This window comes from Mastacembelus armatus, unplaced genomic scaffold (assembly GCF_900324485.2).
Source record: "Mastacembelus armatus unplaced genomic scaffold, fMasArm1.2, whole genome shotgun sequence".
NCBI classification, from domain to species: domain Eukaryota; kingdom Metazoa; phylum Chordata; class Actinopteri; order Synbranchiformes; family Mastacembelidae; genus Mastacembelus; species Mastacembelus armatus.
The window spans coordinates 1,644,461-1,661,298 of NW_022872938.1; the positions used below are offsets into that span (position 1 = coordinate 1,644,461).

At 39.8% G+C, this 16,838-nt stretch overlaps 1 protein-coding gene across 1 annotated transcript in view; it reads right to left on the reverse strand.

The window, feature by feature from the left end:
* The window catches only part of LOC113129687 (BCLAF1 and THRAP3 family member 3), a 39,639-nt gene extending 25,055 nt beyond the window's left edge, over positions 1-14,584 (reverse strand). Inside the window, exons 1-8 of the mRNA XM_026305715.2 lie at positions 14,351-14,584; positions 12,227-12,271; positions 8,994-9,644; positions 7,704-8,525; positions 4,376-4,545; positions 3,629-3,749; positions 3,278-3,350; positions 3,007-3,143 (exon numbers count right to left, since the gene is read on the reverse strand). Of these exons, the coding sequence (XP_026161500.1) occupies positions 3,007-3,143; positions 3,278-3,350; positions 3,629-3,749; positions 4,376-4,545; positions 7,704-8,525; positions 8,994-9,644; positions 12,227-12,261 (2,009 nt within the window). The 5' untranslated portion in view covers positions 12,262-12,271; positions 14,351-14,584. The remainder of the gene's footprint in view (positions 1-3,006; positions 3,144-3,277; positions 3,351-3,628; positions 3,750-4,375; positions 4,546-7,703; positions 8,526-8,993; positions 9,645-12,226; positions 12,272-14,350) is intronic.
* Between the last annotated feature and the right edge of the window lie 2,254 nt (positions 14,585-16,838).

Below are 16,838 nucleotides of genomic sequence, written 5' to 3' on the forward strand. Positions count from 1 at the left end.
CATGTAGATGTTGAAAATAACAGCCTCAGCATTGCATTTAATTCAATATTAGATTCAATTGGTTTCACTCAAAATGTTAATAAACCCACCCACTGTTTCAATCACACCCTTGATCTTGTTCTGACCTATGGCATCGAAATTGAACATCTAATAGTTTTTCCCCCAAATCCCTTGATTCTGTGGCCCCTCTGAAAAAGAAGTTAGTGAATGAGAAAAGACTAGCCCCATGGTATAATTTACATATTCGTACCTTAAAGCAGGCATCACGAAGGCTGGAAAGGAAGTGGCGTTCCACAAACTTAGAGGAAATTTTTCTAGCCTGGAAAAACAGTCTACTGACATATAAAAAAAGCTCTCCGTAAAGCCAGAACTGCATACTATTCATCACTAATAGAGGAAAATAAGAACAATCTCAGGTTTTTTTTCAGAACTGTAGCCAGGCTGACAAAGTCACAGCTCTGTTGAGCCCAGTGTTCTCTTAGCAGTAATGAATTTGAGTTTTTTTACAAATAAAATCACAACTATTAGAGATAAAATTCAGCAGATGCTTCCTATACCTGCAATAAATGAATTTTCTACTACAGTAGCTCTTGAATCATCTGTAGGACCTCAGTTATGTTTAGACTGCTTCTCTCCCATAGATCTCTCTGAATTTACATCAGTAGTTGCTTCATCGAAATCATCAACGTGTCTCTTAGACCCCATCCCGGCTACAACGCTTAAAGACACTGTGCCATTAATTAACTCATCTTTATTAGACTTGATAAATTTATCTCTAGTATCAGGCTACGTACCCCAGGCCTTTAACCCTCTGGGGTCTGAGGGGGTTTTTGGGGCCTGGACAAATTTTGACATGTCCTGACATTTGTGCTTTTTTCAGTGTTTTTTAAACATATTAATGTCTGATAACACTGTAATCAGCACAAAATTGGCTACAATAATATGTGAGCATCAAGTTTATACATGATTGTGTTTTTGAGAAAAAAGTGGTTATGCATGGTTAGTGAAAAACTACAATTTTTTACTCACTGAAATAAGACCATAAAACACAAACAGAACATTGGTTCACAAGACTTTGGAGACCAGCATGTTGTAGGCTGAAGTGTTTACTTCAGAGTGCTGTGAATGTCATCTTGTTCACACATTCACAGTAAACAATACACTGATTTAAATTTTCTAAGACACTTTTTGTCCAGAAAGGCCATATGCAAGAGGGTGTGTCTGAGGATGAATAGTCATGTGATTTACCTGAGAACACAAAAGACGCACTGAACGACCAGACAAAGACACGCATAATGAGCCTTTCAGTCAATGTAGATGGGAGGGGATTAGTGCAGCACAACACAAAACAATGAGGAGCCAAACGATCCTCATTTGAGTTAAAATCAGTGTTCTTACTCTGAGGACAAACTAAACTATTTGTCTCTGTGTAGAATACAAGAAGCGCTTCTTCACGTCCGTGACGCGCCATCATCCAAACGCGCAGAAAAAGTGAGTAAATTCTATGATGAAGTTTGACGTTTTATGTCATTTCTCGGGGGTGTGCACATATTTACCTGGTTCACCTGAGATTATTTACATGTGAACAGAGTACAAGGCGGGGTCGCATTACCTGTAATGAAGTGAGACAGGAAAAAACACACTCCTCCTTACATTCATACGGATTAAATAAAAAGTGATTTGTTTTTGACTTGAATTGTTTCACTCAAAAGAAAACATTTCAAGCTTTCTAGCCATATAATTCTTATTTTTATGAGCCAAGTATTCGCTGAGATTCTGGTTGTTTTATTTACGCGTCTGTGAAGAGAAATGGCAGAGACAGAAAAGGCCGAGAGCGCACCCTGACGGTTTTCTTTATTTAAAAAAAAATACGTTTTGTTTTTATTATGATGGTATACAGCTAAAACTAGACCCTTTACAGATTTGAATGATATATTTTATCTGTACGATCGGAATTGACGGAGTAATTTAAGTTTGTTTCGGCGTTATCAGGAAAAGATGCGTCAAAATGCTCCGGCGCGTGTGTCGACCCCAGAGGGTTAAAGACCTCATAGTACCATATTATCCCAGTAGACCACTTCGCTCTCAGAGTGCAGGTCTACTTGTGGTTCCCAGAGTTTCCAAAAGCAGAATGGGAGGCAGAGCCTTTAATTATCAAGCTCTCCTGTGGAACCAGCTCCCAGCCTGGCTTCAGGAGGCAGACACTGTCTGTACTTTTAAGGCTAGACTTAAAACCTTCCTCTTTGACAAAGCATATAGTTAGGGCTGGCTTCAGGCAACCCTGAACCATCCCTTAGTTATGCTGCTATAGGCCTAGACTGCCCGAGGACCATCGGTGCACTGAGCTCCCCTACTCTAACTCCCAGCATGATAATGACCCCAAACACACAGCCAGGGCAACTAAGGAGTGGCTCCATAAGAAGTATTTCAAGGTCCTGGAGTGGTCTAGCCAGTCTCCAGACCAGAACCCAATAGAAAATCTGTGGAGGGTGCTGAAACTCTATGCTGCCCAGCAACAGCCCCAAAACCTGAAAAATCTGTAGAAGACCTGTATGGAGGAGTGGGCCAAAATCCCTGCTGCAGTATGTGCAAACCTGGTCAAGAACTGACCTCTGTAATTGTAAACAAAGGTTTCTGTACCAAATATTGTTCTATTTTTCTATTGTATCAAATACTTATTTCATGCAATAAAATGGAAATTATTTAAAAATCATACAATGTGATTTTCTGGATTTTTTTCTTTTTAGATTCTGTCTCTCACAGTTGAGGTGTACCTTTCTGAAATCACAAAGGAAATCAGAGTGCCCACACTGATGACTGTCCACCAACCAAAGTGCCTACAATGGGCACCTGTCACAGCTGGAGCAATGGAAGAAGGTGGCCTGGTCTGATAAATCATGTTCTTTTACATTATGGGTGAGAACATATGATTGTTGACCTAGGGAAGAGATGTGATGTTCTGAAAAAACAAGCAATTTAAAGGAAGAAAAGGAAGTTTCACCTCACCTAACTGATTCCAGGGGCCGCAGGGCCATATTGTTGCCCGGGATTGTGACTTTAACGCCCTCAAGCCTCTCCTGCCTCCTCCTATCCAGGTCATGCCTCAGGTCTCCCGAGGATCGTACTGGTTGCTGGCTCAAGCCCTGTCACCACATTATCAGGAAACACACCGAAACACACCCAAAACACACCCACTGAGAAGTCCATTTTCCACAACCAGTGATATTAAGTGAGTGTTGAATTAAGCATGCCAAAACAGCATTAATGAGTTCCCCACCTGCATGGATCCAGGTCTGGAGAACAAAGGTTCGTCGTCATCAAGCAGTGAGCTTATGTTCAAGCTGAAGCCTCTGTAGAGGAGGAAATCTAGAGTTTAAGGATTTTTTTTAAAAAAAAGAGCCTTTTGTGCACCATGCTTAAGAAAACTTTAATATCACTTCTTCAGCTGCATGTGGACAGTAATTAGGAGGGGTTTTGTTGGAATTTGATACACTCCATATGTAAATGTAACAGGACTACCTCTGCAAAATTATGGATTGAACTTGATTTCAGTTTGAATAGTCCATTTCCTATCACTAGGACCACTTGGATGACCAAAAATAACATATGCCTGACACTTCACACACACCGGCTTGAACTGAACCTCTCATCCAAGGTTAGCTCCTCGGTTGCTTCTTCAGAGTGGCCAGCTTTTGGTAGAGCTGAGAAACGCTCATTCAGGGGAACTCCACCATTTCTGAAATATTGCTCTGTAAACACACACAAACTGTGGCTTAACAACATTGCAATGAGGGTCATGAGAAACACAGGGAACAATACCACATTCCCCAAAGGATGACAAATGCTTATAAGCAATAATAAATTTAAAAACTGCACAAGGTCATGTTTCGGTGGAATAATCTGGAAGTCAAACCTTCGGTTTCTCTTCACACTTCACAAAGAAGCACAAACGTACATCCATTTCAATACCAATCTGTGTCATCACATGACCCTGGCAGGGATGTTTGACACACTGTGAGATGGTTAAGTGAACTATGTTCTTTCAATAAGATTAAACATGACCTACCAAATCTTATTTTCAGATGTTTTGAGAAGTGCAGATAACAGATAATTGTGTCCTTTTAGGATTTCACAACTTATTAAAAGTTTAATATAAGCTGCTGCTGCTCTTTGCTCAAGCTAGAACCTGAAGGACTAACTGTGCGATGTTACATGGATGTAAACGTTCAACAACTATTTACAGTGAATATTTGTCAACCTTTATGTGAGGTCCTGAGCATAAAGGGAGCACCGAAGGAAAACCAGGCTAAAATATCAATGCCCTCAGTCTGCTTAACATTTAAAGTCTTCACCATAAAACTCCATCACAACTGACCTCTGACTTGATGCACCAGTGTGATGATTTCCTGGACAAAGGTCCCACTATGCATAGGAGTTTCTCGGTAGGTCCCAGAGTGCTCCAACATGGGCAAAAAGTCTAGACGCTGACGACCCACATTGACCAAGTCCAATGAGAGTTGCCTTTCTGAGGAGTCAGACAGCAGGCTGCGGCGGAGGAGGAAGGTTAAAAACAGAGGTAAAACTGCTCTTAATGCGTACAGAAGAGAAATGCTGGAAATTTCATCTACCAAATGTTTCAAGAGGGAATTCCCCAAGTTTGTATATCCTCACACCACACAGGAAAATTAACTTACCCTGATATGCATGTTAGTTTCTACAGTCATTTCATAGTCTCGTTATTTACAGTGTTCCAGAGAAGGTCGATACGAACATCAGGTTCCTAAAGGACAGGCTGTAAATGTCCTCAGAGTGCACATATATTTTGCCATTTAGCCAACATAATTTGCTTTAAAAATTTTCTGTCCCTCATTTGAGTTAAAAGAAATAAAGACCTTTACTTTACCCCACACTTTGAAGAGCTCCAGAATTGACAATTGATATCTTAGAGATATTTAGCAGGTCTTTTTCAATGTACAGGTGAGTTAAACGTTGGGTGAAAGTCCACACATCTTTTCTCGTTTGATCCGTCAGCTTAGTTTAATGACTCTGGCTCTCAGTTTCAGATATTTCAGTTGGACATGGACTGCAGGCATGTTTTTTGAATCCTGTGGAAAATGGCCAAAATTTCAAAGGGCACATTTGCTGCTGCTCATGGTGGTTCATTGTTGACCCACAACTTCTTCAGGTTTTTGACCCACCTTTAGCTTTGTGGAGCAAGTTCTTTGAGCAGAATCCAGGATATTTTTGATCATCAAATGTTCCTTTCCACAGCCCAAATGATACTGTTCATGGCTTCATTTTCTTCTTTTCTCTGCACCAAGGGCACTTTAATTTTCTTCATGGATCATGACGGATAACTACTTAAAGGTGCATTAATGAAGATGTCACGCAGGAACGCGGTCTGAAAAATCACGTCCACTCACATCCACAAATTAAACACTACTCTGCCACCTACCGAAGTTTACAAAAAACATTTTTCAAACTACAAGCTGTCACTTGAGCCAGCCACAAAGGACCCTCACTGTCACTCTAAAAAATGAATATACAGCCATCCCTGCACCAAATTAAAACTTTCATTAGCTAATTTTGGTTATAAATGTCCAACGTAACATTCCCATGAAGATGCAAGCTAAAAGCTGAATCAGCTTAGCAGCCTATGAGACATGACTTATTCAAATTAATCCTCTACAAGTCTCCAATGCAACAGTCACAAGCCAAACTCAAAACAATGCATAAATCACTCAACTGAAATCCTCCTCATTGGACAATGCATTGCTGTGATGCTGCCGCTGAGCCGCAAAAATGTTAGTTTTCGTAGTAGAGGCAGCCTTTTGGTAAAGTGTATCGCAATCGGCATCCATAGCTCATGTACCGAAACAAGACGGGAAGGGCCAAAGAGATAGGAAGACAGGATCTTTCGTGAGCCATAAAGACAAATGCCACCTGCTCTTCCATGCAACGTAGGAAGTCACGTTGATACACTGCTTGACCTTGGCTGACATGTTCCCCTGGCCTATAACCAATCAGCATGTACAGGACCTAAAATATTTCCCAAAACATGGTATGTGAATCAGCAGGTCTGGTCAAGTTAAAACACGATTTCAGCTTAATTTATGTTAACATCGCAGAATACTTAAGCTTGTTAATTTCAACCGCTTAAATTCTTCTTTTAGAGAGTGCCACCTTCTCTCTGGTGTTCGGATGACAAAATTATATTTTGCCAAGAAGTGAACCAGCTTTAAAGACTTGCACATCTGAAAATCCATGTTTTCACAGGGCACTGCCAGCCCTGTCTTGATTTCCTTTGTGAAACAACAATCAACAGACGACATCCATTGGTTTCAGTCGAGTTGGGTTTATCTTTATCCATATTCAGAGCAGTGAAATAACTTTCTTGAACCGAGTCAGAAAATCTTATGTGGAGAAATGAATGAAAATCAGACGGGAAAAACCACCCAGAGACACCATAAATGCCAAAATTGGTAGAATGACACAATGATAGACCAAGTGGTCTGCCCATACCCCACACCTGAGGAGATCTGTAGAACGCAAATACGTTAAATTGTTTCCAAAGTGATCAAAAACTTTTCTTGACGTTTTATGACCACAAGAAGACATGGCATACTGCAGTATTCCTCCAAACATACTTCTATGGTATGGTTATGGGAGAAGATGGCTTTAAAAAAAAACAACTAGGAAGCATCAGCTTTTGGGATGTTCATGCCTTCAAAAAGGCACCAAATCCAAATCCAGAGCGCATACTGTGTTATGGTCCACTTCTCCGGCACATTTCTTTTTACATGGTGAGAGTTTATGGTCCTGCTTTTTCTGAGAGTCGTACAAAAAAAGACACCAGACTTAGATGGCATGTGGTGATGGAGCTAAATCAGCTGGGTTTTACATCTTTCCAGAATATTATCTTAAATATATATTCAAAGATATACATAGCACCTACAGAGTCCAGCTGGTTCTATCAGAAGATGTGATGAGAACATAGCCTTTGTTGCACTCCTCGGCCAGTCACTGCTTGGGCTGGCCACCACCAGAAAATGTGGATTCAGTGGTTTCTCTGTGCTTCAAATAACAGCTCCATCCATTTATTGCATTTTATTCCGAGGAACATCTTTGATATAGTACCAAGCGCTGGCTGTCGTCTTTGTGTTGAATTAGATGAAGCAGAAAATATTTCCGTCATCTTATCTGAAAAGAAGTTTGCAGCAACATGGTCACGTTCCTCAGCTTCCAAAGCACAGCTTCAGTAATAACGTATTCATGTAGCGGATTTCTTCTGATACTTCAAGGTTTTCTTTGATCTTTAGCTTGAAGAGAAGAATCAAACAAGTTTCATCAAACCGGTTTTCTTTAGAAGTCTGGATGAAAATGGTTTCTTCAAGAAGTCTGCACAGCCTCCTGATCAGATGATGTAACAACATGTAATTTGGCAGAAGCTCGCTCCATTAGTGTTTTACAGTACATACGAGGGAAGAAATTTCATGTTAAAATCTAGCCCTGTTTGATCAGCTTCAACCAAATCCAGCCAAATATCAGTGGACATGAAAATGTATATTTATTTATTTTAAAATCATTATTTCATATGACAGTCCCCAAATTCCCTAGGTCTGCTTCTTTTGTCTCCATGAGTTTCGAAAAAGAACGTGTGAACTTTCACCCCTCACCCTTAATTTCATTTAAAGAATCGCTACCTGTTTTGGTTTGTGGGTCGGCTCGTGTCCACTTTGATGGTTAGAGTTTCATCGGATGTAACAGTCACGTTACTGGTTTTCGGATCATTCCACCTATGCTCCCTCTGGTGGAGGATTTTTGGATCCAAGTCATCCCTTTGTAGGTGTTCCTCCAGATTTCCAGGCCTGTCATGTTCCCACTGCTGAAGTCTTTCTCCTTCAGCCCAGTTAGAGTTGCCTTCAATGGGATCCGCATAATCATCCCTAAAGGGCCCAAACCCAGGTCTTTGCTCTTCATGAGGAGGATTTTGGAATCCTTGGGAGGTCTGCTGTAAGCGAGATTGATTCTTGGGCAGTCCAGCCCTTCCACCAGGTCCATGATTCAACCTCCCTCTTGGAGGGCGAGGACCACCCCTCCCCTTCTGGTTCATAGGGCCATCTCGGTTGCCATATCTAACAAGGTTGGGTCTATCATGTGTCATAGGACTACTCCTAGCTTCATGATACTGGGGGTCTCTCCAGTTGTTCTGAAAATGGCCTCCTCTAGAGTCTTCCTGATCATTCAACCTGCTGTGTGAAGTCCTGAAACGTGCCTGCGAGGAGCCCGTTGGATGGGGACTCCGCCGTCGATTGAAATCAGGGTCAAGACCTCGGCTACCTTCAAACTGCTCCCACCGTGGCAGTTCTCTACTATCAGTGATGCCATGATCATGTTCAATGACAAGAGGTGCCAAATGCCGGACATCCATATGGGAGACGTTCCCCTGAGCGTCTCCTCCATACCCATCTCTGGGTGTGTCCACTGAGTAAGGTTGATCCCCAAAGTTCTCCTCATTCCTGTACCTGTAACAGCATAAGAGTAGGTGACATGGTTCAATAATGAGACAGAACTGTTGCATCTTAACATATGATTTTAAAGTTACACTAAACAAACTTTCAATAATAAAATAAGCTCTTTATCTCTGTATCATATGAGTTACACATCACCACTATAGAACACATTTTTATTTATACTGAAAGTTTTATACTATTCAACTACTTTTGCCATTAAAGCTGCCATTTGTATTAGCAACTACATTATTCTGAGCATATAAAAAAATAAATTACATACAACATATCCACAACATAGCCAAAGAACATTCATAGAAAGAAAACTTTAAACTATGCAGCATTTCTCAGACCAACATTTTGTATTATGGAAGATAATCAATGATGGAAAACAGTGAAAAAACAGTAAGGCAAATACAAATAAGGGAATCCTTTGCATTCTTCGTTTCCTTTGTTGACTGCGATATTTTGCTTATAAATTACCCAAGATGACTGGTGCCATCCATTTCTCTTCGACTTTTAAAGGGATGGTTCCTGGATTGATGAGGCTCTTCCCTTCGTCTGTCCCTTTTAGAACCTTGTGCGTTTCTCGTTCCTCTATCCCTACCTGTTCCCCCTCTTTTGTCATCTGACCTGGGGCTGAGGTCTCTGAACCTCCCTCGACCTCTGCCCTGCTCCTCGGCTCTCCAGCCCATCCCCGTCTCTCTCTGATGGTGGTCTGAATATGACCTTGGTATTGGTGGCAGCCTTTCCCTTGCCAACCTTGGAGGTGACTGAGACGACCCACCCCTATTTTCGAAACTCTGGAAGTTTTCTCTAAACCCTCCTCTGTGTCTATCTCCGTCTCCTCCAGGACGTAGTGGCGAAAGCCTCTGGTCACCATAGCCCATCACATGATGATGGGGTGAGGTCCTCCGGCGGTAAAACTCCTCTTGATCTGGATGACGCTGATGCCCAAAATGACGTTCCATTGGGAAAGGAAGAGATCTTCGTTGGCCATCTGGGTACGTGCCTTCCCTGAAATAGTGTTCTTCAGCTTCTTCTCTGGGGCGGTGGCCCCTCTCCAAAGGATTCCCATCCAAATGTGCAAGAACCTTACAAGGATCAAAGTCAGGTTCCTCCCAAGGGAATCTCCTGTAGAAAAAAAATACAAACAGGAATAAATAAATCAATATCCACATTGTAATTTAATACAAAAATCAAACTGAAAATCTCCCTCCACATTAATCACCCTTGGCTTTGGGCAGCACAGTGCACTCTAATTTATGACAGTAGATAAATTCCTCACTCACCACTGTCTTAGCCTTTCTAAAAAGGTGGGATAGTCCTTAACCCTCTGGGGTCGACACACGCGCCGGCACGTTTTGACGCATCTTTTTCTGATAAGGCCGAAACAAACTTAAATTACTCCGTCAATTCTGATCGTACAGATAAAAGAAGTATATCATTCAAATCTGTAAAGGGTCTAGTTTTAGTGGTATACCATGATAATAACAACAAAACGTTGTGCTTTTTTTAAATAAAGAAAGCCGACAGGGTGCGCTCTCTGACTTTTCTGTCTCTGCCATTTCTCTTCACAGATGCGTAAATAAAACAACCAGAATCTCAGCGAATACTTGGCTCATAAAAATAAGAATTATACGGCTAGAAAGCTTGAAATGTTTTCTTTTGAGTGAAACAATTCAAGTCAAAAACAAATCATCACTTTTTATTTAATCCGTATGAACGTAAGGAGAAGTCCGTTTTTTCCTGTCTCACCTCATTACAGGTAATGCGGTCCCGCCTTGTACACTGTCCACTGTTCACATGTAAATAATCTCAGGTGAACCAGGAAAATATGTGCACGCCCCCGAGAAATGACACAAAATATCAAACTTCATCATAGAATTTACTCACTTTTTCGACGCGTTTGGATGATGGCGCGTTACGCACGTGAAGCGGCGCTCCTTACATTCCACACAGAGACAAATAGTTTAGCTTGTCCTCAGAGTAAAAACACTGATTTTAACTCAAATGAGGATCGTTTGGCTCCTCATTGTGTTGTATTGTGCTGCACTAATCCGTCCCATCTACATTGACTGAAAGGCTCATTATGCGCGGCTTTGTCTGGACGTTCAGTGCGTCTTTTGTGTTCTCAGGTAAATCACATGACTATTCATCCTCAGACACACCCTCTTGCATATGGCCTTTCTGGACAAAAAGTGTCTTAGAAAATTTAAATCAGTGTATTGTTTTCTGTGAATGTGTGAACAAGATGACATTCACAGCACTCTGAAGTAAACACTTTAGCCTACAACATGCAGGTCTCCAAAGTCTTGTGAACCAAGACTGTTCTGTTTGTGTTTTATGGTCTTATTTCAGTGAGTAAAAAATTGCAGTTTTTCACTAGCCATGCATAACCACTTTTTTCTCAAAAACACAATGTATAAACTTGAAGCTCACATATTATTGTAGCCAATTTTGTGCTGATTACAGTGTTATTAGACTTTAGACATTAATATGTTTAAAAAAGCACAAATGTCAGGACATGTCAAAATTTGTCCAGGCCCCAAAAACCCCCTCAGACCCCAGAGGGTTAAATGATAGTAGAGCATCCCATTGTTTATCTGTACTCCACTGCTCATTAACTCTGCCTTCTAAAGCCCTTACAAACATGGGATACGTATAATTACTGGCATCAATCTGTTAAAGCAATGTTTTTTTGTCATTCAGAAAAGTCACTTTCATGTTAATGTTCATGGCTTTATTCTGACAGATCCATATTAGTGACAGAGACCAACACAACGTACTTGTGATATTTGCAACCAGCACATCCAGAGAGATCCCATGACACTAAAGCATCTGCCCTTTTTATTTTCTTTTAAAATAATTTTCAATTTAAATTACACTGTAACTCTGCCCATCAGCCACCTTTTTAAAGAGTAGTGTAAAAACTCAGAAATGATCAAAAACCCAAAGGCTTCAAATACAGTTCTGCGTATCTAGAAGCAGCACAGTGACGATTCAACCACAACTCCCAGTGAGTCCAGTACAAACACCATTGACTGTCATTTCAATACAACAGTTCAGGGACATTACAAGCTTGCATGTTAAGGTTTAACCACTCATCTAATGGTTAATCATCTCATCACAGGCTCAAGGATCAAGTAACTTTTTTAAATATATATAAATAATTGTTAGAGGGGGTTTTTTTTTAAAAAAAAAAAAAAAAAGCTTGAGCAGTTGATGCCCCAGTGTACCTGTGCACAGCCCTTGTGTGCATTTCCACGTCTGTATTTAAACAGTTTTTCTTGTTCACAAGTCTCGCTTGAAAGAGAGCTCAATCTTGGCCAGACTACTTGCTTAAAAGGTATAGTTAATGATTGATAAATGAAAACGCAAACGATGTTAAAGCAAAAAGGAAAAGCAGCAGGAATTGACATTTTAGACACCCAATTAAAACCTGATTTGTTAACCCATATTATGAATTTAACAATTTATTCCTCTTTAAAAGTGCATTTTCAAATCAATTGGTTTATGTGGAAACTGTAACCCTCCACAGTATACAGCACTGAAAGAAAGGCTAAACCAGGTTTTGGATTCATGGACATTAAGGTGAGTAGACAAACATTGTTTTAGATGGCACCAGCGTCATTAAAGGATTAAATAAAATTATTTTCCAGTTTTAACTTGCATAGATCTTCTGGGACACAAAAACAAAAATTAAATTAATTTACCTGTAACGTGGAGATCGCGAATGTTGTCTTGACATTATTGCCAACCTCAAAGAGGAGAAAAAAAAAAATTGTTACAAGTGGAATTAGGATTGCAGGGACAACAGTAAGGCACAGTACAGACAATCATTACTGAGCTACTTCTAATTAAATTTTTTGTTTGACTAGGTTAAATGAACTGCCCAGTTTGTGTTAACATGGACAAGACTAACTCAGGTACTATTAAAATTCAACTTTAAAAAAAAAAAAAAAAAATCATCTAATGGCTCCAGTTTCAAAGTGACTAATCCTTTTAAGCAGGATTGTATAACCCATGTTCCCTGAGGTCCACTGTCCTGCTTATTTTCCAACTATCCCTACTGTACTTACTGCTGATTTCTTGGATCAGGTGTGTTCAATCAATCAGAAGCTGGAAGATACTATTTCAGATGAGGGTGGAGGGGGGGAAGACAAAGTGAATTTGTATCTTCCAGCTACTGATTGATTGAACACATCCAAGGACTGTCCCTTGACTGGAATTGCATACTCCTGCATTAAAGTTTAAAGCTGAGCAGCAGAATGAAAAACTATCTGAAAATTTCCTTATGTTCAAACAATTTGGGTCTGTCCCAAATTTAATCTCTGCTCTTGTCCAACTACACAAAGTAGGACTAAAAATTCAGTATTGTAGATTAACAACTTCTACCAGAATCAAGTCAAAACATGATTTCATTGTACTGTTCTGTTTAGTGTGTTTCTGACAAATCTGTAATATAAAAAATAGATTTTTTTGTCAAGAGTCTTGTTTGCATAAATTTGTCATATCATGATTTATGTACCATTATAAGAAAAGTCCTTTAGTATATACATAGGTAGAAAGTTTACTGCTAATGAACAATTTTCTAAATATTTTGCCTATAAAATGCAGCCAAACAAATACTGTTGACAATTATGTGAATCATTTGAGTCAAAAAAAAAAAAAACAGCTCCTCACATTTCATAGCCAAGAAGCAGCAGAAAAGACTAAAGCAAGTATTCAAGTACAAAAAGAAAAAGACAATGGTTAAATGTTGATTGTGTAGCCGATTAATGGACTAATTGCTACAGCTCCAAAACAGTGTGATAAAGATTTCAACCACATTGACCAGCTCTACAATGAAACTGAAGCAATTAACCTATAAACACTAAATCTTTTATGAAAGTAGGTTTTTTTTACACTGCACTGCAATTAACCTTGAGAACATCTATATGACAGTCTAAGTCATTCGTTGATTCAAGTAACATACTGGTTATACCTGTGATTTTTAAGTTATTGATTTAACTCCCTGACAAAATAATTTAAAATCTGTTTAATATTTTACACCAGTCTACATTAATATTATACAGCTGCACACAATCACAGGCAGCGGACCTTAGTTACTAGCATTGATTAAAGTAATTAGTCATAGCTTAAAATATAATGTAGAAACGTGCATTTTAACAACTCGTTGCCACAATGATTCTGCAGGACTCACCAAATTATTCATAAAAGGTTTAGAAGGTACATTAAATAAAATGTAAGTTATATCCTCTTTCAGTTTGACAAGTCCACATGAAAAGAGGCAATGAGGGAAAATAAATTAACCACCAACTGTGTGAGTTTATTTCAGCTTTAATCATATTTTTCTTCTTTTTCCACCTCAATGGAAAAATTCAATTCAGTAATCATCATAGCCTACACGTGCGGCTGTATTAATAATTAAAAATAACAGTAAGACACTTATTTAACACCTACAAGTGAATTTTACATGAGGTCAAAAACCGTGAACAAGCCAGTTCAACAGTTCCTGCCACCAGCAGACTAGAATAACACAATAAAAGCACTCGCTAACGAAATAGAGGCTTTAGATTAACGAGGAAATGTGTGTTTTAAACAAAACACGTGTGAAATGTAAAGTTACTGTAACGTCAAATGAGCTGCAGCTGCCTGAAGGAGCACACATGCTAATTTAGCTAATCTCTGCGCAGTTTGTCACTAAACACGGTCAACAACAGGCTTCATATCAAACTCCTCCAGACATTTAAAGCAAAATGAGCAAAGTGTCCAAAGTGTATAAATGGTAAGTTAACTTTACAGAGGCTAAATCTAAACATCTGCTAAGGTCTTACCTCCGTCCACCATATACGCCAGGCTAACGCTGCTAAAGAGGAAACAAGCACCGCGAAATAACCGCGTCTAACTTCACAACACAGACCCGTTTATTACCGGACACGACCAAAACAACGCTACACCTGCTGTGCGATCACTAATGCGAACAAACGAACCGTGTTGACGTTTATTTCGGAGCACGGTTCGCTAAACGCTAAAAACGAGTGCACAACTTCCGCCAAAGGCTCCACTTCTTGTTCTGCTTCTTCCTGTTTCATAGCAGCGGCAGACACATCGCTGCATGTCTGCCCCCTGCTGGACGAAGCCAACATAGCACCAAGCTCAAATTATATACGCATAGTCCAGCTGAAAACTTCAGCAGCTTGTTTGTCCTCACCCTTTTCGCCGACTCTCATTTTCCTGTTATTTCTGCCATGATGATCTTGAAACATTACCTGCTCTACTGTTTGCACCAATAATATAAGCCACGTGTTCCTCTTCAGTACGTGCTGCAGTGCAAAGGTTTATGTCCAAATCCAGTGGCAGAACACAGTACATGTTCATCAGTCTTTATTATTTGTATTTCATTTTGTTACTTCTCAGAATCAGATGAATAAAACAAAATACAGTACACAGCTACAGCTCTATATAGAAACTCTACTGAGCCCTAGTGGTAAATTCACAGGCTACAAAGCTGCATTTTGCTGCTAATGATTTATTTTACTTAAATATAATTAAATTGTACCATTTTTACACTGTGGTATTTCTACTTTCACTTAAGTAAAGGACTGGATTGTGCCTGTAACACTGATGGACCTGATCCTTTGCTGTTTATTCTAATGTCATGTTACCCCAAATTGATTTTAAAAGTCTCCTTTGGCACTATGCGCCAAAATACTACAGCAGGGTTCCTCATTGGCATCTCATAACATTAATTATTTTATTATATTTCCATAGTTATCTTTATATTCTCCCCCAGATTACTGCAATGTGTTAACTCGGGTGATGTGGGAGGGTGGCTAATGCATTTAGCTGCCCATATATGCTTCCTTCCATATTGTGCACAGACAGCCTGTGGCCACTAGATGTCTCTGTATACCATCCATCCATCCATCCATCCATTTTCTATACCCGCTTATTCCTTTAACCAGGGTCACGGGGATCTGCTGGAGTCTATCCCAGCTCTCTTTGGGTGAAAGGCAGGGGTCCACCCTGGACAGGTCACCAGTCCATCACAGGGCCACATAGAGACAAATAACCTCACACCCTCACACTCATTCCTGTGAGCAATTTAGAGTCACCAATTAACCTGACTTTTTTGGACTGTGGGAGAAAACCAGGGTACCCGGAGTAAATGTTTCCCCCTGAATAAGCACTGCTGACTTCTTTAACATGGGTTACAACATGTTAATTGTGAATTACAGGTGTGTTTTTGTATATGACAATAAAAAGAATGCTGTTGTTTCAAATAGTGTAGGCTCAACATACAGGACAGCTGATGAATATATCATGATCAGATGATAATGGACTCTTTCCCTACAAGAACACAACAGCCAAATCATCAGCAACGACTTCATGCAGCTCAACGAACAGGCTCCGATATTTACTGATGTCATGGCATCTTTCAGATGTTTATCTGCAATATCCACACAGAGTTAACAGAAACATCAAAATGCAATGCTTTTGTTAACAATGGCATAAATGTTTAACAATAAAGTGCTATATTTTTACTCTCAGAATGACATCTGTTTATCAGACATTTGTTTATTCAATTTAAATGGGGTGTTTAAGGGAATAAGCAAAAATAAAATAAAATACAAAGAGGAATAACATTACGATAATGGAAAGGTTTTATGGCAGCCTAAATCAACAACTATTGATAAGTGAGGTTAGTGTCATTTAGGCCACTAACTCATCAGGTAGTCTTCCAAAGAAGACAATTATAAGTTTTAGCCAGAGACAACAAATCAGATAAATACTGATAACATTTAGACATCAACAAATAGTCCTTGTGTAAAAAGTTATTAGGTGAAATGACATTAACGCAGTCATGAAAATCAACATTAGTTTAAGTCAACAAAAATATTACATAGGCTAATCATGGGTTACAAAAAAGAGACAACAAAAAAATGTTAGTAAAGATGGTAATAAATAAAGTGTAATATATACAGGCAATTGCCAGTGAGGGTGCAGGAGCTGGAGATGCCATGGTCTAAGGAGGGTGAAGGAGTATTCTCCTCAGGGTGTCCACCAACTCATGAAGGGGATCAGGAGCGCTCATCCTGTGCGTCGGTAGTTGGTCCGATCTTCTGTAATATATACAGGCGGACACAGAGGTAAGTGGAGTCACTCAGATGTTTTATTGTACCGGGGCAAACTGACCACGGCGATTCACGGTCTGGTAGGACAGGAGAAGGTGAGGAACAGGAACAGGAACAGGATCAGGATCAGGATCAGGAACAGGAACAGGAACAGGAGGTGAGTCACAAAGGATGGTATTCTTGAAGT